Source organism: Diuraphis noxia, unplaced genomic scaffold, assembly GCF_037042655.1.
Source record: "Diuraphis noxia isolate RWA-SAM2 unplaced genomic scaffold, SU_Dnox_SAM2 contig0003, whole genome shotgun sequence".
Classification (NCBI taxonomy): Eukaryota; Metazoa; Arthropoda; class Insecta; order Hemiptera; family Aphididae; genus Diuraphis; species Diuraphis noxia.
In genome coordinates, this window is record NW_028301713.1 from 34,701,355 (window position 1) to 34,728,512 (window position 27,158).

General features: G+C 28.3%; 3 protein-coding genes across 5 annotated transcripts in view; 1 reads left to right on the forward strand and 2 right to left on the reverse strand.

The window, feature by feature from the left end:
* ClC-a (chloride channel protein 2) overlaps positions 1-18,872 on the forward strand; it is a 37,549-nt gene extending 18,677 nt beyond the window's left edge. For 2 of the 3 annotated variants that reach the window (XM_089224883.1, XM_089224882.1), the window contains exons 2-18: positions 7,836-8,094; positions 10,647-10,775; positions 10,847-10,980; positions 13,187-13,469; positions 14,457-14,541; positions 14,680-14,781; positions 14,899-15,001; positions 15,066-15,197; positions 15,287-15,449; positions 15,538-15,653; positions 15,746-15,860; positions 15,942-16,079; positions 16,172-16,431; positions 16,785-16,924; positions 17,119-17,260; positions 17,368-17,595; positions 17,681-18,872. In XM_089224883.1, coding sequence (XP_089081009.1) covers positions 7,836-8,094; positions 10,647-10,775; positions 10,847-10,980; positions 13,187-13,469; positions 14,457-14,541; positions 14,680-14,781; positions 14,899-15,001; positions 15,066-15,197; positions 15,287-15,449; positions 15,538-15,653; positions 15,746-15,860; positions 15,942-16,079; positions 16,172-16,431; positions 16,785-16,924; positions 17,119-17,260; positions 17,368-17,595; positions 17,681-17,809 — 2,658 coding nt within the window. In that variant the 3' untranslated portion in view covers positions 17,810-18,872. Of the gene's footprint in view, positions 1-7,835; positions 8,095-10,646; positions 10,776-10,846; positions 10,981-13,186; positions 13,470-14,456; positions 14,542-14,679; positions 14,782-14,898; positions 15,002-15,065; positions 15,198-15,286; positions 15,450-15,537; positions 15,654-15,745; positions 15,861-15,941; positions 16,080-16,171; positions 16,432-16,784; positions 16,925-17,118; positions 17,261-17,367; positions 17,596-17,680 lie in introns of those variants that run through there. The other variant, XM_089224884.1, reaches the window with a different exon arrangement.
* Positions 18,873-20,467: 1,595 nt separating this feature from the next.
* On the reverse strand, positions 20,468-23,819 carry RpL34a (Ribosomal protein L34a). The gene is made up of 4 exons (XM_015517068.2): positions 23,669-23,819; positions 23,486-23,558; positions 23,184-23,381; positions 20,468-20,616 (listed from the first exon to the last, which is right to left on the reverse strand). The coding sequence occupies exons 2-4, from the start codon at positions 23,548-23,550 to the stop codon at positions 20,520-20,522; spliced, it is 360 nt and encodes a 119-aa protein (XP_015372554.1). The 5' UTR covers positions 23,551-23,558; positions 23,669-23,819; the 3' UTR covers positions 20,468-20,519.
* Positions 23,820-24,956: 1,137 nt separating this feature from the next.
* Positions 24,957-26,384, reverse strand: LOC107167856 (gamma-aminobutyric acid receptor-associated protein). Its single transcript, XM_015517059.2, has 3 exons — positions 26,148-26,384; positions 25,699-25,896; positions 24,957-25,632 (listed from the first exon to the last, which is right to left on the reverse strand). The coding sequence occupies exons 1-3, from the start codon at positions 26,235-26,237 to the stop codon at positions 25,564-25,566; spliced, it is 357 nt and encodes a 118-aa protein (XP_015372545.1). The 5' UTR covers positions 26,238-26,384; the 3' UTR covers positions 24,957-25,563.
* Between the last annotated feature and the right edge of the window lie 774 nt (positions 26,385-27,158).

Consider the following 27,158-nt stretch of genomic DNA (forward strand, 5'->3'; position numbering starts at 1 on the left):
TATAATAATAATCTTATTGACTTATTGAATTAATTTTGTGAACATTTAAATACGACGTATTAAAAGAAAGTTATACCCGTATATGTGTGGTATTTGTCTTACAAGTACGTAATATAACAAATTTTACGCTCAGCAGATCTTGTTTAGCTTCGTTAGCTTAAAAATTAGAATTAATTTACATCTTATACAATTTAAAGGTTAGAGTATTATTAAGACGACCTCGTGGGCTTTTTATTATTTTTTAATTTCGAAGTAAATTTTAAGTATTTTAAGATATACAAACAATTTACAATTTTAAAATACTTTATAACTCGCTTGAAAATTAAAATGTAATAAAAAGCCCATGAATTCGTTTAAATAATAATCTTACTTATAAATCTTATAAGTGGTTAATTTACTTTTATTTTTAAAATAACGGAGCTAAACGTAATCTGTTGAGCATACAATTTACTCATTACGCACTTGTAAGATAGAGACAACACAATTCGAATATAACGTCCTCATAAATTTATTTTTTAATTAATATATATACTAATAAAAAAAAATTAAAGTAAATACTATAAAATATTTATATTTTTAAGGTGCTTAATATGTATACAAGATTGTTTTCTATGAAAATGAATCAGTAAAACAAATAAGACATTGATCCATATTAAAACACAAATTATTAAATGATTTTATCAAAATGAACAACTTAGAAAAAAAATATATATACTTAAATACTTGATGCTAGTGGTGGTGATCATTCCACAGCGTAAAGGTGTAATTTGTTTGATACTCGTTAAATTTAGTGGTTGTAGATAATACTCTATGCTGATTAGAACAAAAATACAAAAAACATGTTATATGAGCAAGTAAAAATTTAGATTTAGTTTTTTGTTGCGATTTGTGGAGCTTATTGGATGTTCACTTTAAAAATATTATTTTTATACCAAAAGTCAAAACAACAACTACTAACACAAGGGATGGTGCAATATTTTAATAATTTTTCGATACTACACTGCAAGTTTTTAGACAGGCTGCTTGAAAAAATGAAGTTTATTCATTATTATTAGAGCGTGGATTTTTATGCACTTATAAGTATCGAATTATGCCATATAATATGCAGTTAAAATCATGAAAATATGCAAAAAATATGCAGTTAAAATCATGAAAATATGTAAAAAATATGCAGTCAAAATCATGAAAATATGTAAAAAAAATATGCAAACATTTTTATTTATTTAAAATTTATAGTAAAACTTATAATAATTAATTATTGAAATACTTAATTAAAAAAATTAAGGGAATTTTTTGAAAACCTTAATTTATTTTTAAAATTGTATTCATTATTAAAATGAATAATCATATGCATTTCAAGTTTTTCTTCTGTGAAGCTGTGTCGTTTATCGGTTAACATATTTTTAAAGACTAAGAACGAACGTTCGACGTCAAACGAAGTTATTGTGGCATATTTAAAGCAACTTAGTATTGTTGGGTCTTGATAAAGATCTTCGAGCTACCTAACCGATGTAACTGAATGTCGAGTGGTATGTCGATAACCGACTGACACAGCATTACTTTACGTCGTAATCGATTATTTATCTTATAAAGGTTTAAATAAATATATACATAAATTATTATTTAGTGACTATGAAATTTAGTTTTAATTTTTCTATTGACAAAATATTATTTTATACATATTTTTAAATTTTCGCTTCAATATGCAATAAATTTTGAATTTTGCCAAAATATACAATAACCTTAAAATATGCAGAATATGCAAAAAAAAAATTCACCATTCGCTTCAAATTATGATGATTCGTAGACATAACTGACAACAATCCAAAAATATTAAAAGGAAAAAAATATGCAATTGCATAGAAATCCGCGCTCTAATTATTATTAATTGTGATGTGCTTAAGTCACTTTAAAGTAAACAATTCTATAGACATATAATGTTTAGGTATAATAATTTACGGTATTCTTTCCACCTTGACCCAGTTAATTGAAATTCAGATCATTTCCGTGTTTAATTTATTTTAACAATCTAAGAAATCAAAATCAGCGTCAGATAAAACCTATTATTATGGGTCCTTCACCGACCGCAACATTCCTATAAAACATCTCCAATATAGAAAGCAACTAGTTAAAAAAATCCCAGTTTAATAATTTAATACAAATAATACTTACGTGCATTGAAATAATATAACGAAAAGAAAAAGTTTTAGATTAATAAAAAAAATTCAACCAGTAGATTTGTTCGCTTATAAAAATATATAATATTCATAATAATATAATAATATAATAATATAATATACAATATTTATTAAACATGATATACAATGCTGTTGAATATGATGGCCTCTGAAATATTTTTTTGGGAGGCGTTACGTGTTCTTTCTCATTGTACCTATGGTGTCATTAAAAATTTACCCCTGTATATAAATTTAATAAAAAAATATGTAAATTGTATAATATAATATAATATATATATAAGTACAGATTAATTATTTTGATAGTAAACATTCATTATCTAAAAAAAAATATACAAACCTTTTTGAAAAAAAAAATTTACGTAACACTAAGTGAGAACAAACCAACATTTAATTCAAAACATTGAATTTTAATCAAGTACCTAATCTATAAGTTATTAGAAATTCAAGAAACAAAATCATAGTTAAAATAAAGATAGGTTATCTGAGTTTATATAAATAAGATTTTTTTTCTACTATTGGCTCAAAAATTAATTGACCAAAAGTTTTCAACAAAAATTATGTCAATAGATTCTAATAGCTTATTTTTCAACCCTTACCGGCTGCATAGGATCTTGCACATAATTTTAGTTTTGATTTTGAATCACAAAAATTGAATATTTTTTTGTCTATTTCAATGATTGATATTGGTTTTACAATATTAGTATTTTCATAATTTTGATTTTTAATAAGTTAGTAGTAATATGGCGTATACAAATTTAGATTCTTAACTAGTGGAGCGATGAATGCATGGATTTAACAACGACGTACGATTTATTTGTAATAAAACTTTTGATTTGATTTTAAAATTCAATATATTTTATGCTAGTTATAAAAACTAATCTAATTGATATTTTTGAGGAAGCAAACTTTAAATTTCCAAGTACTTTTAACAGAAAAATTGAAGTTCTTTTTTAAATATTTTAGAAAACCTAACAAAACAGCAGTAAATCGGGAATTTTTCGCAACACAAATTTTACATAATATTTAGTTTTTTATTTCGTTGCATCTTATTCAGAAAGGAATAAAACCACAATTTTCAAAATAACAACCTTCTTAAAGCTGTTATAAACATTTTAAATCTATTTTTTCTTAAGGTTGTGTACCTCATATATTATTATTATTACTATGTTATTATGTACATAATTAACTTAAATGTCATACGTATGCAATATTTTTGACAAAAAATTGTTCAACCTACTGTTTATAAGAAATTTAAAATATTAATATCTAATTATTCAAATATAATATAAAACATACTATTCTTGGAAATAAATGGTCCACTCCACATGTTTTCTTTCCTAAAATATAGCATTTTTCGTATACAATGAATTGAGGTTCTATCGACTCCGCCGTTTTAATATCAATTCCGCCGGCTATCAATTACGCCAAATAATTTTTTATGTTGACTCCGTCGGCTGTTTATTAAACAATAACTGATAGAAACATTTCAAAAAACAATTCAAACATTTTCGTCTAAAAAGGACAATATTTATTAAAATAATAAAATAATATGACTCAAATACCTCATATTTTTAAATAGATTTATATAATAAAATATTCAAATAATAAAAAATACAATAACCACAGCCATGGCAGTGACCTACTCAATCACGATATACACTCGTTAAAACCTATACAATACAGCAGGAACTAGTTATTTGGATTTTTTATTTTGGTACTTACCGGCATTACATTATATTACATCATAAAACATTTATTGTTCATTCGGATTATAGGTAAAAGTATTTTTTAATATAGACAATTTAAAATTTAATTATATAGGTATGTCACGTGTCGATTAAATTATTGAAATTTAAATTACATGTTTTAACTTATTTTTGAATCCAATCTATATGAGGATGGGGCTGCAATTACCTCATAGTCACTAAAGTCTGAATTGATAACTTTATCTTTCATAAACATATTTACATCCAAATTTCTTTATTATGATCTTATTGTTTTTGCATTTTGATTAAGCCTAGTCTATTAAATAATTTTCTCGTGTTATGATTTTATCATCATAATTGTAGGTACGGCAGATCAAATGATGGTGTTAGGTCATGAAAATGCTTATGTGGCAAGTCCATAAATCCATAATTTTAATTAAAATTACATTTTTTATTAATAATTTAAAATCTAAATGAAATTGTGTTGACTTTTTGGTGAATGTACTCTTCGCTCTAAAGGGCTAAAGCTCATTTTATGAATCAATTCAATAGTGAATTAAGTGGTAGTTATTAGATATGATAGATAACCGTGTTTATATTTAAATTAATTCTGATGTCTGATACCTGTAATGTAAACTGTTATGTTATAGCAGCTAGCTTTAAAATCGTATTGTTCACACAAAAAAGAAAATGCATATAAATTACTTAAGTATAACTAATAATAACATTGTTTTAGTATGTTTTATTTATTTGAAAAGAATAATTTTTGTATACCTACTTACGATATACTCAGGAAAATTAAATGCGGGTAAGTTGTGGATGTCACTCTAATGTACAGTAGGTTACAAGTGGGTAACTGTAATGGATGGAATTAAATTTGAATCCAATGATATTATATCATTGTATACGGCAAACGATTTTGAGTGGAGACGGTTTATCTATCTAGAATATATTATAGATTATTGTAAATTTTCAAATCTTAGATTTAAAAAGACATTTTTTTATGAATTTATATCTTAAAATAATTTGCCAAGTTTTTTGATTTATGTATTTTGTCAAAATTCAAACTTTGAATGCTTATAAAAAAAAAATCGTGCCTATATGCATTTTAATATTTTTCAACTGCTATTGTAAAAATATTTAGGAGCCTTGTATTAAATTTTCAAGTCAAATGGCTGATTTTTAACAAAAAAATATAAATATAAATATTCTCGTTTAATAAATTACGATCTAGTTTATATTAGAAACATTATAATTTCAAAAAATATAAATTTTAGGTATTTACCTAAAAATGTTCAAAGAAAATATTTTTAAAAATTATAAAAATCAGCTACTTGACTTAAATACATTTGTTTACTATATAAATTTTTCTCAAAATTAGATTTACAAATTAGCTATATTGAATGTTTCGGAAATTTTTTTCATCAATTTTAAATTTTTTATTTTCAATATTAAAAAATAAAAATGTATGTAAAATTGTATCGCAGGTGTCTATGAATTATATTTAAAAAAAATGTTTTAAAAATATTGATTAGAACAAAAGTTATTTCATTTGTCAGATCTCCGTGGTACATTTTGTATAAGTTTTTTTAATTCTATCAGAATGAAACGTAAATATCAGTGGAAGATATAATAATATATATTTAATGGTTTTTTTTTTAACTTTTAAATAAAGAAAATAGATACTAAATATAATTTATTAATTTATTACCTGATAAATACTATACAACAAATAAATTATCATAATAATATTATAAACGTATCTAATGGTGAAGTACTGAAGTATCTATATAAATTTTATTTAAATTCATCATGTTGTTATTAACAAATTGAATAGGTCGGTAGGTAATATATGAAAACCCAATTTAAAAATGTTGTAAAGTCATTATTATATGACAGAACAATATAGTTTAACTTCAGATGAATCACCTAGAATCTGCCAGTAATATAAATGAATATTGTATTAAATTATAGGTATTTTAAAATGTAAGATGTTTTATTTAATATTTATTTATATTTATTGATTATTTAAATAAAAATAAACAAAATACTTATCATAATAACTACATGGGAATCCGATATTTCTTTAACAAGTCATATTTTTTATTTTGAGTGTAAGAATATCACAATTCAAAACAATTTTAAATGTTTTTCCAAACTTTTTGGTAAACTTGACAACAGTTTTTTTTTTTAAGTTCATATATTGTTATTAACAAATAGTGTGAGGTTTTTGGTCCAAACAAATTAAAATTATTTGCAAATGCAACTGTCTTTTTTACTTTTTAGAAAATAAAAAATACACAAAACATACGTATCTACTATAGACATATCATGAACAAAAATTGAATCCAATTTATTTATAATATTATTATTAGATATTAGATACAATATATACACATATAGAGGTTTCAAATTATTGTTCTAACAATGCGTCATGCCACTCATAGATTATATTATAAGAGTAGATAAATCAAAAGTTAAGTTATTATTTATATAATTAACTTCTAAAAATATAATATGTTTATTCGATTTAATAGTAGGTATATAGGCACAATACAGTATGTCACCATTATTGGGAATTCGAAATTTTGATTAGGAAAATGATTAATTATAATTTATTGATATTATTTAATAAAATTTACATTTAATAATTTTAAATTTATAAATTTATATACAATTAATATTTTTTAATACTACGTTAAATAAATAATTGGAGGTAATATTTCAGAAAATGAAAACAAATATATGCATCCCTCAACTCACTATGTACCAATTAAACATCGAATTTTCGTAATATAATGTGAAATATATGACTTTACATATCTACTATATAGTATTATTTTAAACTACTTTATCATTTTATTTCTATACTAATTAATAATTGAACTTCATATGTTTTTTCAATTTTAAAATTAACATTTTCATTTGAAATTGAGGAATTTTTACTTGTTTAATAATTATACAGAATACATCTCAAATCATTGACATGTTGGAAATGTATTATATTTACAAAAGCCATATCACTGATACACTGTTTATAATGTATATCTTCGCTAAATAGTGACGTCTTTAAGTAGGTACTTCTTACAATACATTCATATACACATGATCATATGGAAACATTCAAATGTTTTTTAATAATTATTAAGAAACACATCGTTCAGATGTGTTAATAGATATTAATTTTATTAAACATAATTCAAATTTTATTTTTATTTTTTATCAAAATCAAATTATCATGCAAACAATAAAACTTCAGTACCTAAGTGGTATTTGTTTTACCAATAAATATTAATAATTTATTATATAGTTCGTTAAAATAAAAAATGATAAAAATGCATCCAAACAAAACGTTTATTATAATTGAACTAAAATTGAATAATATTTTCATTATTTTTTTAAATGCCAATTGCTACTTACATAATATCGTTCATTTTAAAAAATATTATGGTATTTTTTGTGTTAAATTCTTATCGGCTTTTAATACATTGCAATTGGAATGCATAGTAAAAAACTAAAAAACAACACTTTTATAATAGGTAACATAGAATTATTATCTATTAAATATTGCAATAAAATGCCGATAAGAAGTGCACAGTCCATACTTCATATACATATATGTATATTGTATATATATTTACTATTCAATTCGCTGTTGCCTACTTGATACTAGAATTGATAAAAACAGTTTTTAGTAGGTACGCATCTTTCGACACTAATTTAAGTCTTGGGTTTCCATATAATAATTGATCTTCTTGTTTGGCAACTCATCTATGTAGTCACATGGTCTGATGAACCTAGATAACTTACACTGCAAAAATAACGTACATCAGCGATATAGAAATCGAATTAGAGTTTAATTTAATATCCTCGTTAATTTGATTCTTTTAATCATTCAATAAAGTGCTTTATTATTATTGTTATGGAACAGATGTATGGACGTTACACAAAAGAATTGGGTGACTATGTCAAAGAGACCCAACAGAACATACCAGCATCACCTGTTATACACGGTGGTGCTAACGAAGAATTCAGCAAGTACGGCGGAAAAATAAGTTCCACTTTGGAAGTTGTTTGGCGCCATTCATTCGCCAAGCTCAGCGAAGATTGGGTGTTTCTCACGTTACTGGGTCTCGTCATGGCCATATTAAGTTTTGCCATGGATTACGGTATAGACTTCACCAACGAAGGTCAGTATAGTTCCTGCTATATCTATGGGTACTGTACAAAATGTTTGATTAGTATATAGCCAATGGGTATAAATGTTGTATATCATTCTTAATCATAGGATTATTAAAAATTGAATAATGTATATACAATACTATATGTTGTTCGTACAGTACATTTAAAAAGAATTGGCATATTATACAATAGTATCTATGCTTACGACGATTGAATAGCTTCCTAAATATAAAATAAAATTACCGTGGTCCTACCCTCTCTAGTTCCTAAACTCTTCCTCAATCATCATTAATCATTTTTTTTTTTAAATAAATTGACATTTTATGTTTCTTTTACATAACTGCTTGCCTGCATTTAATCATGTAAACTACATCTGCGAATATATATAAATAGTGTAGCTACATTGATTACTAATATATTTTGGTTATTATTTGCATTTTAAACGCTGATATAATATTTTTCTTCAAGTGAACCACATGCCACAGGATGATGAATATCTTATAAACTATTCTCAAAGCGACTACTTTTATATATTTTCTATGACGTCGATTTATATTGCTATGAAATTAATACGTTTTCGTTTTTTTTCTTACTTCGTCGAAGGAATGGAGTTCGGAAAAATATGGTTTACAGTGCTAGAACTTTTATAGCTAGTGTATATACGTTAAAATTTATTTTGTAATTCGTAGTTTTATAGTTTCTTTAGTTTCTTAGACAAACTATCGAGTGTGATACTGTAAATAGTTATAATATCTACTGATTAGCATCTGCGAATTTTTTAAACGTTAATTATTCAAATAGCAATTTCACTATAATGACCATAGATAAATTATTTTTTAAATTGTACTTGTCCATAGCTCAATCATTGTCGACAAAAAAAATATCGATGAACAAAACAATACATACCTCCAACCAACCTTGCTATTAATTGTTACACATATATCTAAAACAGAACAAAAGCCAATTGTTATCATATAAATAATGATAATAATATAAAAAGGTTCTAGACAAAGGTTAATTTTTATATTTCAGTCAAATTATATTGTTAATCCAAATTTAAATTAACGCAACACAAAAAATTTTCATGGAATTACTCGCATTAAGAAAAAACAATATATTAACATTAGATTATTTTCGGTAATGATCATTATATTTATATAGTGCGCATTCTATAAGTTAGAAGATGGTAAATAGACGGCATTGTTATAATTTATCTGTTATAATAATAATGAATAATAATAAATGGGACCAGGATTGGCGCGGTGGTTGACCACAGTTAATAACTTGTTCTGCGAGGTCAATCATCCGTCGTCAATAGTTCCCGAATGGGTGACCATCCCTGTTCTACAGAGTTTAATAAAGTCGAATCCTTGCTCAGCTAATAATCATCGCTCAATGGCCTATGTTTCCACGAATTAAATCAAAAAATAAATTAAAATAAATAATAATGTAATGTCATAATGATTAGAAATTACTGTAATAACATCTATAATTTATCAAGTACATATTTGTATCAGTTTAAGAATCTCATTATAATGGTTAAACAAACAATAAAGGATACAAATATTATTATTATATGTTTCTCTTATAATATTAATTACTTGTGTAAAAATACTTGGCCATGTGCTGCATAGGTACCATCTACTTAAATCTTTGTTTACATGTTGTTTTCCTTTATTTATAATTGTTAGAATTTTCAATTAATTTTAATTGTTAAAATTAGATTACAATAAATTGAATTGCCGATGAAGTAAAATTGATAAGAAATTGATAATAATTATTCAATAATGCAAATGAGTTATTGTAAAAAGAATATCATCAATTACGAACATATAAGACATATAACATTTCTCAAAATACATAGTTACTTAGTATAGTAGACTGAAGATATCTGCACAAAAAGAAAAATATCATTTAAATTTTAAATAAAACTGTATACAAAGATCATAAAATAAAATACATTTCAGAAAAGTATATGTTATTATTTGTTATTACTTATTAATTGGGTATATTATGTAACCTTAAGGCCAGACTTTCTTGTCAAGTGTTGCTAAAATGCTACAAAAGTTAAATAGTTACAAAAAAATGTTACAAAAATTAAAAATTGTATTTAATTAATTGTTTATTTTATCAATTACATATTTTTACAGAGTAGTAAATGGTAATTTATATATTTCTTACATTATAACTAATTAATAATATTAAATAAACTAATTATATCAAACATACAAAAAGTTATAAATTATACATTAAAAATATAAAATAATACAATATTACAATATCAAACGTCTGTTGTGAGAAATAATATTTTTGAACTTATTAATTATATTATCATAGTCGAGTTTTGATAATAGTTCTTGTTCGACAAACATCAGTAATAACGCTTCAAAAGTCTATTTTATATTATAGTATTGCGAAGTTTTGACTTGACAATAGATAGTTTAGAAAATGACTTTTCACAAGAACATGACGTAACTGGAATTTCCCACCTTTATAAACCAATAAGTGGTCATAAAATGATGAAAAAAAAATAATAATTAATGAAATATTTTGTGATCAGGAAGAATATGGCTATTCAAAGATATGGCATTCAATCAGTATTTGCAGTACATTGCTTGGGTTCTGTTACCAGTCTGTTTGATAACATTCGCAGCAGGATTCGTACACTTAGTTGCACCTCAATCAATTGGTACTTAATTGCAAATCTGTAAGTTATCCACTTATAAAATCTTAAAATGGTCGAAATTTTGTTTTTTATAGGTTCTGGAATACCAGAGATGAAAACAATATTAAGAGGTGTCGCGTTAAAAGAATTCCTCACCTTAAGGACGTTGATCGCCAAAGTTGTCGGCGTTACAGCAACCTTAGGTTCTGGTTTACCTCTCGGCAAAGAGGTTTGTGCTCTTAAATATTATATAGGTATTACCATTAGAGCGTATACATGTGTGTGATATTACTTTGTGATTTTATCTAGTATGTTATGTGGATTATTAACAAAGACATTCTTAAGCATCGAACTATTGTTATCACCTAACTTAAAATTTTAATAATTTAATTATCACGTTAAACACGCCAAATTGTATTACCTTTCCCCTTTCCTACATCTCTAGGTATAGATAGCGAAAGTTAGGAGTACCTTATTGTAAATTAAAATTTAAAAAAATTAACAAAAACAAGCTAACCTATCGTGATTTGAGCGAAAATGAAAAGTGTGTTAGGTGTCTAAGTGTGTGTTAGGTACCTTAGAACAGTGGCGTATTTGTGGGAGGGGGGGGTGTCCTCCATGTCTTAACACCCCCCGACATTTAAAAAAAAAGTCCTAGTATATTGGATATTAGTGTTGTCACTTATTTTATAGTAGGGGAGAATGGGGGAATGATGGTCAAGGGGTAATCGTGGTCACCTTGATAATCACGAAACTATGATAACTAAAAATCAGCTGACTACGTGGAATGATTAATTTTGTTATCAAAACCTTAAAATTTAAATATGGTAGTTATCAGTTAAGTTTTACCGCCAAAAAATTGTTATAAATGTTTTTTTCCCATTATCCTGTTAAAAATTGTGTTCGAAAAACGCTTTTCAAGGCAAGTTTATTTTATTATATTTTCCTTTGGATGTAACTTACATAACAAGTAATTTGTGAGGATTACGAATCTGTAATCGCAAATTTAATTAAACTAATCACCAATAAAAAAAATATTATTTTGTTAAAAATTGCAAAATGGGGTATTCGCAGTCAGTACTTATGGAGTAATGAGAGTCATTTATAAAATGACTACCATTACCCCAGATTGTCATGGTAATCTAACATGCAAAATTAACAAACTAACTTTGAATCTTAAATATAAATAAAAGTATTTTCATGTTTTTTTATGAAATTATGAGTAAAATAAAAAAATTATTATTTTCCCTATTAATTTGCATGGGGTTTTGAGTGACTATCATTACCCCTACATAGGGGGAATGGTGGTCATTTTCACTTTTTTTTAAAAAATTAAAAAAAAATATTTACATTTGTTTTAAAAATCTGAAATGTAAGTATGTTGTACCTAACAAGTTAATACTTCTTTTAATATTATTTAATAGTGTTTTTGACCAACCATTTGCCAGAAATTGAAGATCTTGCTTAGGTGACTGCCATTCCCCCATTCTCCCCTATACTATTTTTATCAAATGTAAAACTTCTTGTCAATTCCTAACATATTAATTTGTTAAAAAATTAATTCAATCTCTTTTTACATTAGTAAATAATACTAAAACTTTTGTTTTTGAGGTTCAATAAATGTTGACAACCCGACGAGAAATCAACCAAAATACGCCACTGCCTTAGAATGTAATTTATATACGAATACGAGCAATTATAAAATGATGTGTGTATTATGTTACAAGATAATATATTAATTCAGGGCTTGTAAGTTCGTGGCCTCAAAAATGCCTAGATAAGCAAGCATTTATGCACTCGAAATTGGCACAATTTGCATTGAAATATACCTTCAAAAGTTAAAAAATAAACATTTATACATGCACTAAATATCTAAAATTATGCACTTAAAAATGCTTACTTAAAAAAATTATAAACAAGTTTTGAAATATAACATGCATTATCCATTCGTTTTTATAATTATATTATTTTTTTATGTCACAATTAAAATGAAAAATTTTAAGCGATCGGGTTACTATTTTTCGACAAATTTTGATTCTATCATAGAATTTTCATAAAAAAGTGTATATAGATGTAATAAAATGAATAGGAATAAATCATATATACTTAATTATATGCCCGATAAAATAGAAATTTAATATGCATATAAATATGGAAAATATAGGCAAAAAACCTCCAGATATGCAAAAACATGCAAAATAAGACTTTATAGGTATTTAACCGTGGCACCTCAAAATGGGTTTCTATGTCATCTAGCATTAAATAAAACTTAGCAAAATTGATATGCAATATGCAAATGCCTGAATTTACGAGCCCTATATATATTATATAACATAAAGATGTGCTGAACACGCCACTGGGATGGTACCAGCCGGCTACCATATACTTATATAGGTATTGGTAATCTATTGAACTTTATATGCGACAAATTTCAGGGCCCGTTCGTGCACATCGCCAGCATAACGGCCACGCTTTTGACGAAAGTGATAACCTCGTTCAAAGGAATCTACGAGAACGAATCTCGGAACACTGAAATGCTGGCTGCGGCGTGTGCTGTCGGAGTGGCGAGCTGTTTCGGTGCACCCATTGGCGGCGTGCTATTCAGCATCGAAGTAACGACCGTGTACTTCGCCGTAAGAAACTACTGGAGAGGTTTCTTTTCCGCAGTCTGTAGCGCGACCGTATTTCGATTGCTTGCCGTATGGTTCAACAAAGCCGGTGCGTATATTATACAGGGTGTCCTGCGGAAATTTTACATTCTGACAAATGAATTCAACTTTTGTTCTTATCAGTATTTAAAAAAAAATTTTTAGATATAATTCATAGACACTTGCACTACGTTTTTATAATACAATTTTTAATTTTTATAACTTTTTTAAATATCAATATTGATATTCTCGTTATAAGTAATTTACGATCATTTGTTAGAAACATTTAAATTTTAAAAAATATAATTTTTTTTTAATATTTTATATGAACATTTTTAAACACCATATTATATAACCTAGGTAAATTTATATTTTTTGAAATTTTAATGTTTCTAACATAAACTAGATCGTAATTTACTTAACGATAGAATATTGGTATTTAAAATCATCAGCCATTTGACTTAAATAAATTTTTTTTTATGAGCGGGGAGATTCATAATATGAAAAAGTTTAGAGGAGAATGGTGAGCCCTTCCTCATCTAAACCAATGATGGTTCTTAACATGTGGTCCGCGATACTCATTCCGAAGTCCGCGGCAGCATTGACACTTAGGGCCAATTGTACCGTCTCTGATTAAAGTTAACCGTAGTTAAATCGGCCGAATTTGCACGGTTAAATATCAGCTGTTATCAGCTGATTAACCGTAATCGAAGTTTAACCGTAGACGGTACAACTGGCCCTTATACTATAAGTCAATAATAACATGAATGTATTAATACAATATGTTTGGATTATTATTTTTATTTTTCATATAAAATATTGTAAGAGTTAAGCCTATATCCACTTACTATAATTTTATGATAATATAAAATGAGATATTTTGTAAAAAAAAAGTATTCGACAAAAAATTGGAAGGGTGTCCGCGATTTCTAAAAATCTTCCATAGGGGGTCCGTGTTCTACAAAAGGTTAAGAACCGCTGCTCTAAACTTTTTTTCTGTATATACATATTACCTGTTATCATGTGCAATAAATAATAAGTGTGTAAATTTATTTAGAAACTGTAAAAGCTTTTTTCCCGACCCATTTCACTATGGAATATCCATTTGATCCTCAAGAGTTGACCGTTTTCGCTTTACTTGGGTGAGTATCTATAATATTATAGTCTATACATATATGTCTGCGCGGCGTTACGGTTTATATTACGTCTAACCGTGTGTGCATGCGCCTCGCATAATATAATATGAATAAAATGCATAACGACATAGTGTCGCGTTGTAGGGTAGCCTGTGGAATCGTCGGAGCCGGTTACGTTTGGGCGCACAGGCAATACGTTTTGTTCATGAGACAGAGTAAAAGTATGAATTCTTTCCTACAGAAGAAGTAAGTGAGTATCATAACACGATCGTATTGTAAAATAAATTTGATATTTCAAGCCATACTAAATAGATAAATTTATTTTGATATTTACATTCGCCTGTTTATACATTATGTTTAAAGCCGTTTTTTATATCCGAGTCTCATCACATTTCTTACGTTGACGATCACATTCCCTTTAGGCACCGGTAAATACATTGCTGGTGAACTGAATGTACACGACCAAGTAAGAAGGACGAATAATAATAATAATAATAATATAACCTAAAGTTTCCTGATTTTTTTCTTAGTTAACCGGGCTGTTTAGTAATTTTACATGGACAAAAAATGAGTTCACCATTGAGGAGGCAGAAATGATGAACCATTGGCGAACAGAAAACACCAATGTTTTCATATGTTTATCGGCTTACGCGGCTTACAATGTAATAATTTGAAAACATACGTAATTACTTTTAACTTACTATGAGTAGTAATGATTTTCCTACGGTTACTCAAGCAAGTTTGTTTTCAGTTTGTGTTCTCTATAATAGCATCGACCATCCCAATACCATCTGGTAGTTTCATTCCAGTGTTCAAAACCGGGGCCGCATTCGGTCGAATAGTTGGTGAGCTCATGCACTTGTGGTTCCCGTACGGCGTTAGACATGGAAAATTTATCACGCCTATTATACCAGGTGAAAATCAATGAGATAATTTGAAATTTACATTGATAAACACCTTCCTAAGTCAATAATATATGTCTGTGAATCATAATATATTTAGGAGGTTATGCCGTAGTCGGAGCAGCAGCTTTTGCTGGGGCTGTTACACATTCCATATCAGTTTCTGTTATCGCTTTCGAAATGACTGGACAAATCACTCACATTGTACCAGTCATGGTATATTTTATCTTTAAAAATTGTATTAATTAATTGATTATTATTACTATTGCATATATTTAACTGATTATAATTCGTGATCAATTGATTAGATCGCTGTGTTAATATCAAACGCTGTAGCAGTATTATTACAACCATCGCTATACGACAGTATTATACTTATAAAGAATCTACCCTACTTGCCAGATCTTCTACCGTCCATATCAGGTGCAACTATTTATTTTGATTTACCTTGTGAAATCGATACTGTTTACTTAATAGTTAATAATATTTAACTTGTGTTTATAGGTATTTACAGTGTGTATGTAGAAGATTTTATGGTCAGAGATGTCAAGTACATTTGGTATAATATGAGTTACAGGGACCTGAAAAAAGTTCTGAGAGAAAACAAGGTTCTTAGAGTGTTCCCTTTAGTTGACAAACCAGGTAAAATCAATCTGTTGCTGTAAATAATCGCAGTACAACAAATTAAGTATTAGTTGTAGGTAGGTAATTCAATGTAATGTATTATATTTTAGACTCAATGATTTTATTGGGTTCGGTGCCTCGGATTGAATTAATAAAACTGATCGATAGACAAGTGGGTAAAGAAAGGCGGATGCAGGTAGTCGCTAAATGGCAGAAAGAAGCACAGGAGAAACTCGACGAGGTAGAGAGAAGAAGAAGGGAAAACAAAGAAAGAAGACCTTCTAGATTCGAAGTCACGCCGGCCCCAGATACTCTACAGAGAAAACATTCAATTAGTTCTCAATCACTTACTACAAATCACACGATTAAAGTATGTAATAAGTAATAACTTTTGCATTGAACATAATAAATAATTTTTTGAATCATAAACACGTCATAACCTGCAGAATCATACCTATATTGACATATTAGTAGTTATATATTACCAAACAACACATTACCTAACAAATACCACCGACCTTATACTCTAATACCATAGCATTACTGTACAGCTAGTGTACCTAAGTACCTATATAATATATTATTATATCTAAATCTAATTTACAAAATATATTATAATGTATATGTTTCGATAATTAATATGATCGCATAATATCCAGTAAAAATTTTATTTATTTGTCCATTAACACCCAATATGATACCCAATACAACATTTTGTTTCAGGTGCAATGCAGTTCTTCATTGAAAGGACATCCGAAAAAATCTATTTTAAAAAAGACAAATTCATTCACTCTGCATAACCTAACACCAATGATGACTCCTTCTGCGACACCGTATTCGACGATAACTGGAGCCGAGAGTCGGTAATTTATAATGATTATATAATAACGACTATATTACATTTTATATTACATAAACATGAATATTTTGTAAGCTGGCATTGTAAATGTCTATACACTCTACAATATAAAATTACTATAGTTCCTTAGATTTTTAATTATTTATCAAAAATTTAATTTGCCTATATTACATTTTAATTTAAACGTTTATTTTACAGCATACGACTAGCGTTTGAAGCTATATTTCACAAATCTGCTACACTTCGAGATGCAAACCCAGAACAGCAGAGCTTGACAGATATTACGGACAAGGATAGATGTTCGTCACAAATCATACAAGTGTCCAAGAAAGTTCAACTGGTACCTACAAACATACCTAATACATTAAAACATAAATTAAGCCCTTATTGTCGTTTTCGAGATTCAGTGTGCCTCACGCAATGTTTTATTTGTTCGTTTTCTTGCAGCCCAAGGAGAGGGTCATTGATATGTCACCGGAAGAGCAAAGCGAATGGGAACAAACGGAAATGGACAAGATTTTAGATTTTGGTTCTTGTCATATTGATCCGGCTCCGTTTCAGTTGGTTGAGAGGACGTCATTACTTAAAGTCCATTCGGTATTCTCTTTGGTCGGTGTCAATCACGCTTACGTCACTGCCATTGGCCGACTGGTCGGCGTTGTCGGCTTAAAAGAAGTTAGTATTCAAAATGCTCAAAACTATGGCAATACGTTTTTACATGAAATCAGAATTTAAAAAATATATTATAATTTTGTAATAGTTAAGAAAAGCCATAGAAGACACCAATTCAGGAACCAAACTTGGACACCACAAGACATCAGGTTATCGAAGCGCTGCAATGGAATCACTTTTAAGTAATCGACAGATGGATGACGACTTTGACGTGTAGATTGTATATAGGAACATTTTATTAAGATGATTCAATACTGACCGTGTTTTTTTTTTTACGAACACTTGAGAAGTACCTTTCTTTTGATAAACTCTAGGGTGACCGCCAAAAGACAAAAAATATTTTTATTCGTATTTTATTTTATAAAAAACCTTATCATAATAATTTAATATAATACACAAGTTATTTCATGTTATAGAATACGATAGATTAGTAGGTAATGTTGCCGCGCCATCTCTCACCTTCTTAGGTTTTTTTTTTAATTTATCATACTTATATAAAACTAAAATTATTAAATATATTAGCGGCCCTCTACTGTATATATGTCATCTAAAGAGGGCCATAAGATAAGGCTTGGAGGGCCCCATTTGGCCCGCGGGTTAGACCACCCTGATGTAAGGTATTGTAACTATCAGTAATTTAAAAGTTAAAACCGTTTTACCGGTGTTATGATGTTTTTTTTTTTTTTTTTTAATATTATTTATTAATTATTATAAATGTCTATTGTTATATAATGAATACTTATAAATATAGGTACGTTGTAACTCTGTAAAATTATAAAATAGTTTTTTATAATATGTTTAACACACTAGCACACTATTTAAATAGGTATCTGTATGGGTTGTACCGTTAATTTAATTCATTTTAGCCTTCAGGTTGTATAAAATTTTAAATATTAATCCTTCATTTAAGGAGACGCAACTCCAACATTTGTTTTATCTGCCTAATTGGCGCACAATACACCAACGATAATGTTTCATGTATTTCCACGAATTTGACTCAATGATTCAGCTTGAGAAAAATGAACTTATTATACGTTCTATTCAGAACACTTTTTATCAATTGGCAGTGATATATATATATATATATATATATATATATATATACGTACTAATATATTATACAGTATACACACATGTGAGATTATTATTAATTTTATTTCAAAAATAAGATTATGGTATCACGGCGTTTGGGATAGGCAATATGGCTACATTACTGTTGTTTGTTCATTTTCTTGTAAAATCTATAATAATATTATGTAAATAAATTAAATATTACAGTATACTGTTGCATACTAATCAAAGTATAGTTAATATTTAAAATAGAAAAATGGTAAAAAAAAGTATTTCAATTACATCCCTTCAATATAATAACAAATATTATAATTCATCATAGGTAGTCTCATCCTCATAGGCCATTTAATAATTCTTTATCACTGTTTTCTCAACAATTACCGAACACAAAATAACTATAATAGTTTTAGTTCAATGTTGTCTTGAACTATCAATACTTTCCGCTTCTTTTCTATAAAATTTTATACTTTTTTCAAGATGACATCTAAAAATAGTTAGTCGAGTAACATAAACGGCATTTGTGTTTAATGTTTATAGTAAATAATGTGCATGGTGTTAGTTGCTATAGGTACTGTTTATTTAGTGTAAATATATTGAATCGTCCTGCAGTTAGTCATATTGAATGTACTCAGTGGCAATGTATCTAACACATAGTCGATCGCGATTGACTGGTAGATCTTTAGACGAATATTAGTCGATCGTATTAAAATTTAATTTTACCGTTATCGATTGATCGCGTAGTCTTAATTTTTACATTTAATATACTAATTAAAGTATTTACCAATCAATGGACAAAAATAAAATTGTTCTTAGTAGAAATAATAAAAGAAGAATATCATTTATCATTATGTATGTGTAAAGTGTAATACACTGTTTAGGTACAATATAACAATATACATTAAGAGTTTTAAGATGTATGAATGTATGATGTATCCATGAATAATACTTTAAATTGCAAAAAAATAGCTAAAATAATACAATAATGAACTGGAGTGCACAAGGTACAACCTACCAGGTGTTAATCTATTATTTAACAATATTGATAGTAATAAAGGATTAATTATAGGATTTTTTTAAATATAATAAAAAATTTTTTGAAAGATATACACATGCACACATATGAATACGTAATTTTACAAACTATAAAATTTATAATGGGTCATGGTTTGAAATAATGCATATACTTTACAAAAAAAAAGTGAATTTGTATACTATGCAAGTTAAAGTAGCAACCTTGACATACACAGCATCATCAATGGCCATTTAATTGTGCGACTAATTTTAGTACTTTCATTGCACTGGGTGCAAAAAACTGGCTAGTGCATTGAGGTAAAACATAGAAGTAAACTCAATACACAGTAATCTTGACGATGGAATATAAAAATCAGCATTGATGTAGTCGTTGCAGTGTGGTGGAAAATGCTACTAGTTGACACCTAATGTGTTAACTAACAGATGTTATTCCTAAACAATTACTGTAGCTAGAGATTAGCTTTTAATTTAATAGAAATAGTAATCTGCATTTAAAAGATAAAAATGTAACTATTATTTATACATCAGTTGCAAAAACTCCTATCCATGTTCTAGGTGATAGTTAAAACCAATGAATTAACTATATTTGGTGAAAAAATAACTATTTATTTCATATTAGCTATACATTTTTTAGTTAACATATTGTTTGTTAACTATACCCCATATAACTCGACATTTTTTTATTTTTGAATGCCCTTATGTTTCTGCTCAATGGCATATAATCAGAATAGAGCATAGGAGAAAAACAATTCAATAGATAAAAATTAAAATATAGTCTGTTATAAAATTAACATTTATTTTGAAAATTGGTTAAGTAAAACTACTCATTTAGTCTTCAACTTGTTTTTAGTTGAACTCTTCTGGGATCGTAAAACTTTAACAACAATTTTCTGTTCTTCAACCAAAAATGCTCTGAGGATCCTGAAAAATAAAAAAATTTACATTTAAAATACCATTAAATCATTCATATAGTAGGATGGTATGTATATATATAGGAAAGTATAGTTAAGTGTTTCCCAACCTATGGTTCAGAGGAAATTTAAGTATTCTAACAATATACATATTACTATTTTTTTTCAGATTTTTATTATAAATCTAGCTCAACAATTACAATATATTACTATATTTATTGGTCATTAATTCATTATATAAGATATAAATACAAAAAATCTAAATAATTTTAAAAGAAATGTAGTATAATATACTAACAAATTGATCTTGAGCTAAAATTGGATCAGGCCACCAATTATAAAATGGAAAAGAGGTTTCCCTTTTATATTATGATTATGACTGAAATTAATGATAATTATTACTTAAGTATTAATATTTTGTGAAATAAAAATATAAAACAATTAGAAAAGCTAAGACTATTTTTAATATAAAATTATGAATTTTTTTACATCAAAGATACAAAACTCATTTATGAAATGTAATATAATATTAAACTATAGAAAATTAATTAACTATATGACATAACAATTTAATAATTAAATGTACAGCAACATGTAGCCTTAGATTAAAACTTATAAGTTCTAAGAGTGTTCAATGCTGCAATTACTTTAGGGAGTTTGTATCGATTAAATCACTAATTCTTTCATGATGCAACCTTCTTTACTCCCTTATGTTAGCACATTCTATGTTTCCTCTCTCTGGCCCACATTTGACATAGACACACCACATTCACGATTTTAATTAAAAATTTGTTGTAAATGCATTACATTGTGCATGGGTTAGAAAGAGAACACAAGTATTTCACACATCCTTTTTTCTAAATAATTACCTACCTTAAGAGGATGGCACCCTCACATGTGTAGTCTCAGTCTTAAAACATACAACATAGCAAAACCTGTGCATAGGATGTTTATTTCTTCTTTATATATAGTAGAATTATAACAATCCATAAGGAAGAACTTTATCTGTGATTTAGTCTTTATTATTTTGATGGCACTGACCAGTAATTTTTAATAATTAAAGTAAGTCATAATATTCTGAAAACTGGTAAATTAATTGTATTTAAATTATTAAAAAAAAATTAAATAAATATGCTACAACACACATTAAGTTCTTCCCTATGCTTGGTGGAATTTTAGTGATTCTAATATAAAATATGAATACAGAGAGAGTTAAGTTACTCCACGCTAAACAGTTTTCACTAGCTTGTAGGTTTATAAGAATAAGACAGCAACAAAACATGTGGTTGAGTGATTTCTTGAATTAATTAATATAAATATAATCAAAATTATTTATAATTAATAAACATAATGCATATGATTATTAAATAAAAAAATATGGCTACACTACAGTAAAAAATGCCTAAATAGAAAGATAAATTCATATTTTGTTTACAGGCTACAGAAGTGAGCATAAATTTGAACAATATGTATTTTATTAAAACCATTATGATAAGATTTAATTCAAATTAAGTCTCATCAATGTATACCAATATTTTCTAATAATTTTTTGGTCATAGAGTACCAAATAATATTTATTTATTTTTTATAGAAGTAGGCTACACATAAGATGATAAATCGATAAAAAATGAAAACAATAACAATACACTAAAATACTAAATACAGCAAAGCGTAACTAATTATTTACTCGGAGGTATCATACTATTAAAAAAGTAACATAATTTATAACTGATTTTAATAGGTAACAAGAAAAATAATAATAAAATGTGCACAGTAAATAATAGAGATTGATGAGGTTAAATGTGACGGCACATTTATTATAAATATCTAGAGTAAGATTAGTTAATGAAAGTTATAATTATATGGACACATGCCACAAACAAATTTTTGTAATCGACAGCCATTTTTCTACTTTTCTTTTTGTATAAGTAAAAATCACTAGATAGTGACTATTTAATATTATTTAATGTATATATACGTAGATAATCGATTATGTTATAATTTTTTAGATATGTGCATACAAAACTTTTTCAAGGTTATTTTATTGCATGAAACTTGAATTTCAAGAAACCGCTATGTGATCTTTGATGTTCAGAAGCGCTGATATAGATAAAGACAACTATAAAACTAAGAATTGCGATGGCTTAATTTTACTCTGCCATTTGGTTCATTTCGAATGGATATATCAAAGATAAAATCAATTATGTAAGTCAAATTTTAGTTGTTAAGACATTTTTAATAAATAACATAATGAATGTTACTTATTTTCAGTTTTTTATTTAATTATTTGTTTTAGATTTCATAGGTACAAGGCTTCTAATACAACCTCATCAAATATTTTGTTCTAAGCCAATAAGGTACTGAAATATGAATAATAAAAATCATAATTATACCTCATAACTTAATAAACATAAAATAGGTACCTAACCCATGTTTTAAACTAAATTTATGTGGTACTAATTTAACACCACCTATCACCCATATTAAAACTGAACTTGGTATCCAAACCAATTGATAACCCAAGATAATATTGTATAAGAAATAAATTTAAATGTTTTTAATCGACACTGTACATACTTTTCGCGGACACAACTATGACATAAAACTCCACCGTATGCTCGTTTTACTGTCTTCTTACGCTTGCACATACGACTCTTCTCGATGGCCCTAGCCGGCTTGATACCATGTAACTTGATTTTACAGTTACCACACTTGGGTACACGCTTTGGCTTCTTCAAGTATTGATATACTAACCGTCCACCGGGAGTGCGTACCCTGAAATATACATAATATTCAATAAAATTCAGATGGAATAAGACAAACAAAAAATTAATAATTAAACAAATCAAGTTCGAGGACCGATCGTAACTGTTACTCACATACGCCTCCTGTTACTCTTGGTATTGTACGAAAGCCGCCTCCTAAATACTACACTTTGACCCATGGTTGGTCCTGAAAGCAATTACAAAAGAAACGTGAAAAATGGGAATCGAAATGCACGACAGCAAGGGTTAGTTGTTCAAAATTATTTAGATTGAGCCGGATAAAAAAAATTGCATTACCTTTTTTGTGCCAATGACGATTGACGGAGAAAAGTAACGAAAAGATACACACACGATCACCAGTGTGTGATCGGCAGTCTACAAAACATTAACAATAATGATAACGTGAAGCGTAAGCATGGAAGAAACCGAATGCCATGGAAAAAACCCCAGCGAAAGAAGAACTGCTACTACCACGAACAGTACGAACTAAAATTTCCCTTTTTTTTATACAACTGCTAACTTTACTGAACAACATAAATAATAATAATCACATATAAATACGTAGATACGCATTTACACATTTATTTTATGGCTTATGACATGATAAATTTATCATGACTTATGAGAAGACTGTGTAAGAGGTGACACTGAAACAGGCGAATTTACAATTTGTCAAATCAGTAACATCATGAAAATATTTTGCATAACAATTAGGAATTAATTTTCCCAACATACGAGCATACGACATAAATTGAGTAATTTCCGCCACTCACCAGTCATCAGGCCCTTTAGCACAGAACAATGAATTTAGCCTTGTATCATACGACTGGTGACATACTAACATACCTACCAAAGTACCAAATACGTCCACACAATTACATAAAATTTAATCAGTAATCAATAGATTACAAGAGTCCTATCGTAACAAAGATAAAATTTAAAAACAGTTTTATAAATAATATATCTTACATCATCGCCAGTAGTGACCTTGACATTTTTCAATTGAAAATACAATTGTTTTTGTAACACTTTCCAACTTCCAATTTTCTTTTTTATTATAAAATTAACTTTATTGTAGATTTAAATCACCAATATTACTATATAAGTATTATATCCATATACTTTGGGATGGCTTGTAATTTAAATTAACTAGAAAAAATTCATTCCCTTTGCTCTTATGGGGTCAGGTGGTCAAATTTGATTAAATTCTAGGAGGGCTTAAACACAGAATAGAAATTAGCTGTCCATAATGCGCCTATATGTCAATTTATAACATTTAAAAGATTAAAGAATATTCTTAGTGATATTTAGAAACAAAATATTTTACTTGAAATGCAAATAAAAATTAGTTAATCTTATATTTTATGTTCTAAGGCTTAAATGCAGTAAAGTTGGATGTAATCTAAGAAAGAAAATCTCAAAAATTAAGAGTATCTTATTTGATTAACACCAAATGACGAATAGAGTAATAAACTCTTAAATTTATCAGCTTTTATATTTAAATTGCTCTTATTAAACACATTATAGTATGTGAGGACAAATAACTAAAAGCTAATCTCAAAAATTAAAGATGTACTCAATATAATTACATAAAAAAAATATATATTTGCTAGATTATAAAGTTTTATTTTTAAACTATATGAGTGGTTAAATAAACAAAAATACACAATTGTTATTACTAATATATAATAAAGAATTTATTCAAAATAATTATAAATATATACAGGATGAGTGACCAAATGTTTATAATGCTAATCATTTCTGAAATGGCAAAATTATTTGAAATATTTTTACACACAGAATTAGCACACCAAAACATTTAGCTATAAATATCTTATAAACAAGTCATAGTAAGCTTAATAAAAATAATAAGAAATCAAACAAAGGTTAATATTTTAGCAAAATTATAATATACATAGTATCTAACAATACATAAACATGTCATACTTATTATTTGTAATATAAAATAGTTTTTATACCACCATGTATGAGAAGCTTATATTATGAACATAATAATAAATAATAATATGGTTATTATTATTATTTTTTTTTTTGACTTAATATAATATTATTTATATTATATTAACCAATTTTTAATACATTTTATAACTTTTTTTAGGTCATTATGTATTCAAGGAGTGCATTTTGAAATGAACAATGAAAAAACAACCATCCGACATTACTCAAGTATGTTATACTCGTCCATAGACATTTTCATCACTATACGCTATGTACAAGAAGTAATCTTCTTCGCGGTGATCCTGTAAAAAATAAAACCAATTTGGATGAATAAATGGCATTTAAGTATTGACCTTGGAAATATTTACATTATACAAAGATCCCATTGTGGCACTGGTTGGTGGAATGACATTGTTTACAAAAAAGAACAGGGCGTCTTCAGGGCGTAAGTGAACACGCTTTCTGATGAGGAAATAGAACTGGCCAACTGTCAGATCGGAGGGTACTAGGTACTTTTTCTTGTCAAGTTCACCGATACGCGATTTAGGTGCCTTCTCAACGATCACCTGTAAAATAAATTAAAAACGTAATAAAAGAAAAAAACGATGACAACAAAAACAACAACAAAGGGGGCGGCAAGGGAATCAAAGTAGAGAAATCCGACATTGACCTTTGCCTCGGTATTAATAAACGAGAGTCACGTCATGGACAATGGCCAACAACACTGCGTAGAAAGGAGAAAAACGAAAAGGGGAAAATTGATCGGGACGATTCGCGTATTGCGAACCGTCGTCTTTGTTGTCGAGCTTTGTCTTACCGGAACCCTGTCGGGGTACTTCTTCCGGATTTTCTCGCCTTCAGTCTTCCTTTTCTCGAAAACGTTGTCTTCTTTGTACTGGAACTTCATTGTATACCACGGAACAGGACAAACCAAACGACAAACGACCAGGCAAACGGGAACGGTCTATATCGACTGACAAATTACGGAGGAACAAACAGCAGCGATTCAATCACAGCAGACGGACTATACAGTAACAGTGGTAACAAATAACAATGACAATATACGTCGTTAGCTTCTGGCTGGCGGGGCGCGGGGTTTGTTGTTTTCGTTGAGCATGGCTATGCGGGGCGGGGGCGTCAGCTGACCGACGGCTTTACCAACCGTGCGGCCAACGCGGTCGACGGCCGCTGTGGTCGTCCACCGCGACCGGGCAGACGACCGTCGATCGGCCTACGCACAGCCAACGGGTGGCCACCGAATCTGGCCCAAAACAGCACGTATCCGCGATCTGTTTGCCCGAAACCGTTGGCGTTTCGTGCGCCGCGATTGCTGGACCTGCGCGGACCACCTCAGCTGATCGCCGTGGAAACTACGACGATAATAAATAAATAACTAATAAGAGTTGTACAATAAGACTCATTGGTCACTGCTTACTGCGCAGCAGCGGATGACGGCCGTCTTTGTTCTCGTAGCTCAGCCTCAGCGGTTGAGCAAAGCACCTGACGTCCGCGTTAACGTAGATCCTGTCGCGTAATCGCGCGATACGTAAATGTAATGGCGCGTCGTTGCTTTACCTGTCCGCTGTTCGTTCTTAAATACGAATTTTGGAAAATCTATGCACCAATGCCTACGTTGAGTAAAACGTTTTTTAAATTTTTTTTTTCTTTTCATTGGTTGCACCAATATATCATAGTTTTTTTTTTTGTTGTCCGGAGTGGTGTGCGCTGACTTCATATTATTTACCGGGTGTACCTGCAGAATAAGCAAATGGGGTTTTCCATCTAAAAGATAAAAATTTAAGTGCAGTAATAAAATCGCATAAATTAA

Excerpts from the sequence above, each read along its gene's own strand:
- LOC107167856 (XM_015517059.2), bottom strand. The coding sequence starts at position 26,237 with ATGAAGTTCCAGTACAAAGAAGACAACGTTTTCGAGAAAAGGAAGACT. Across the intron at positions 25,897-26,147 it reads AGTACCCCGACAGGGTTCCG|GTGATCGTTGAGAAGGCACC; the intron begins GTAAGACAAAGC and ends TTTATTTTACAG. Across the intron at positions 25,633-25,698 it reads CAATGGGATCTTTGTATAAT|GATCACCGCGAAGAAGATTA; the intron begins GTAAATATTTCC and ends TATTTTTTACAG.
- RpL34a (XM_015517068.2), bottom strand. The coding sequence starts at position 23,550 with ATGGGTCAAAGTGTAGTATTTAGGAGGCGGCTTTCGTACAATACCAAG. Across the intron at positions 23,382-23,485 it reads AAGAGTAACAGGAGGCGTAT|GGTACGCACTCCCGGTGGAC; the intron begins GTGAGTAACAGT and ends TGTATATTTCAG. Across the intron at positions 20,617-23,183 it reads CATAGTTGTGTCCGCGAAAA|GATCCTCAGAGCATTTTTGG; the intron begins GTATGTACAGTG and ends TTTATTTTTCAG.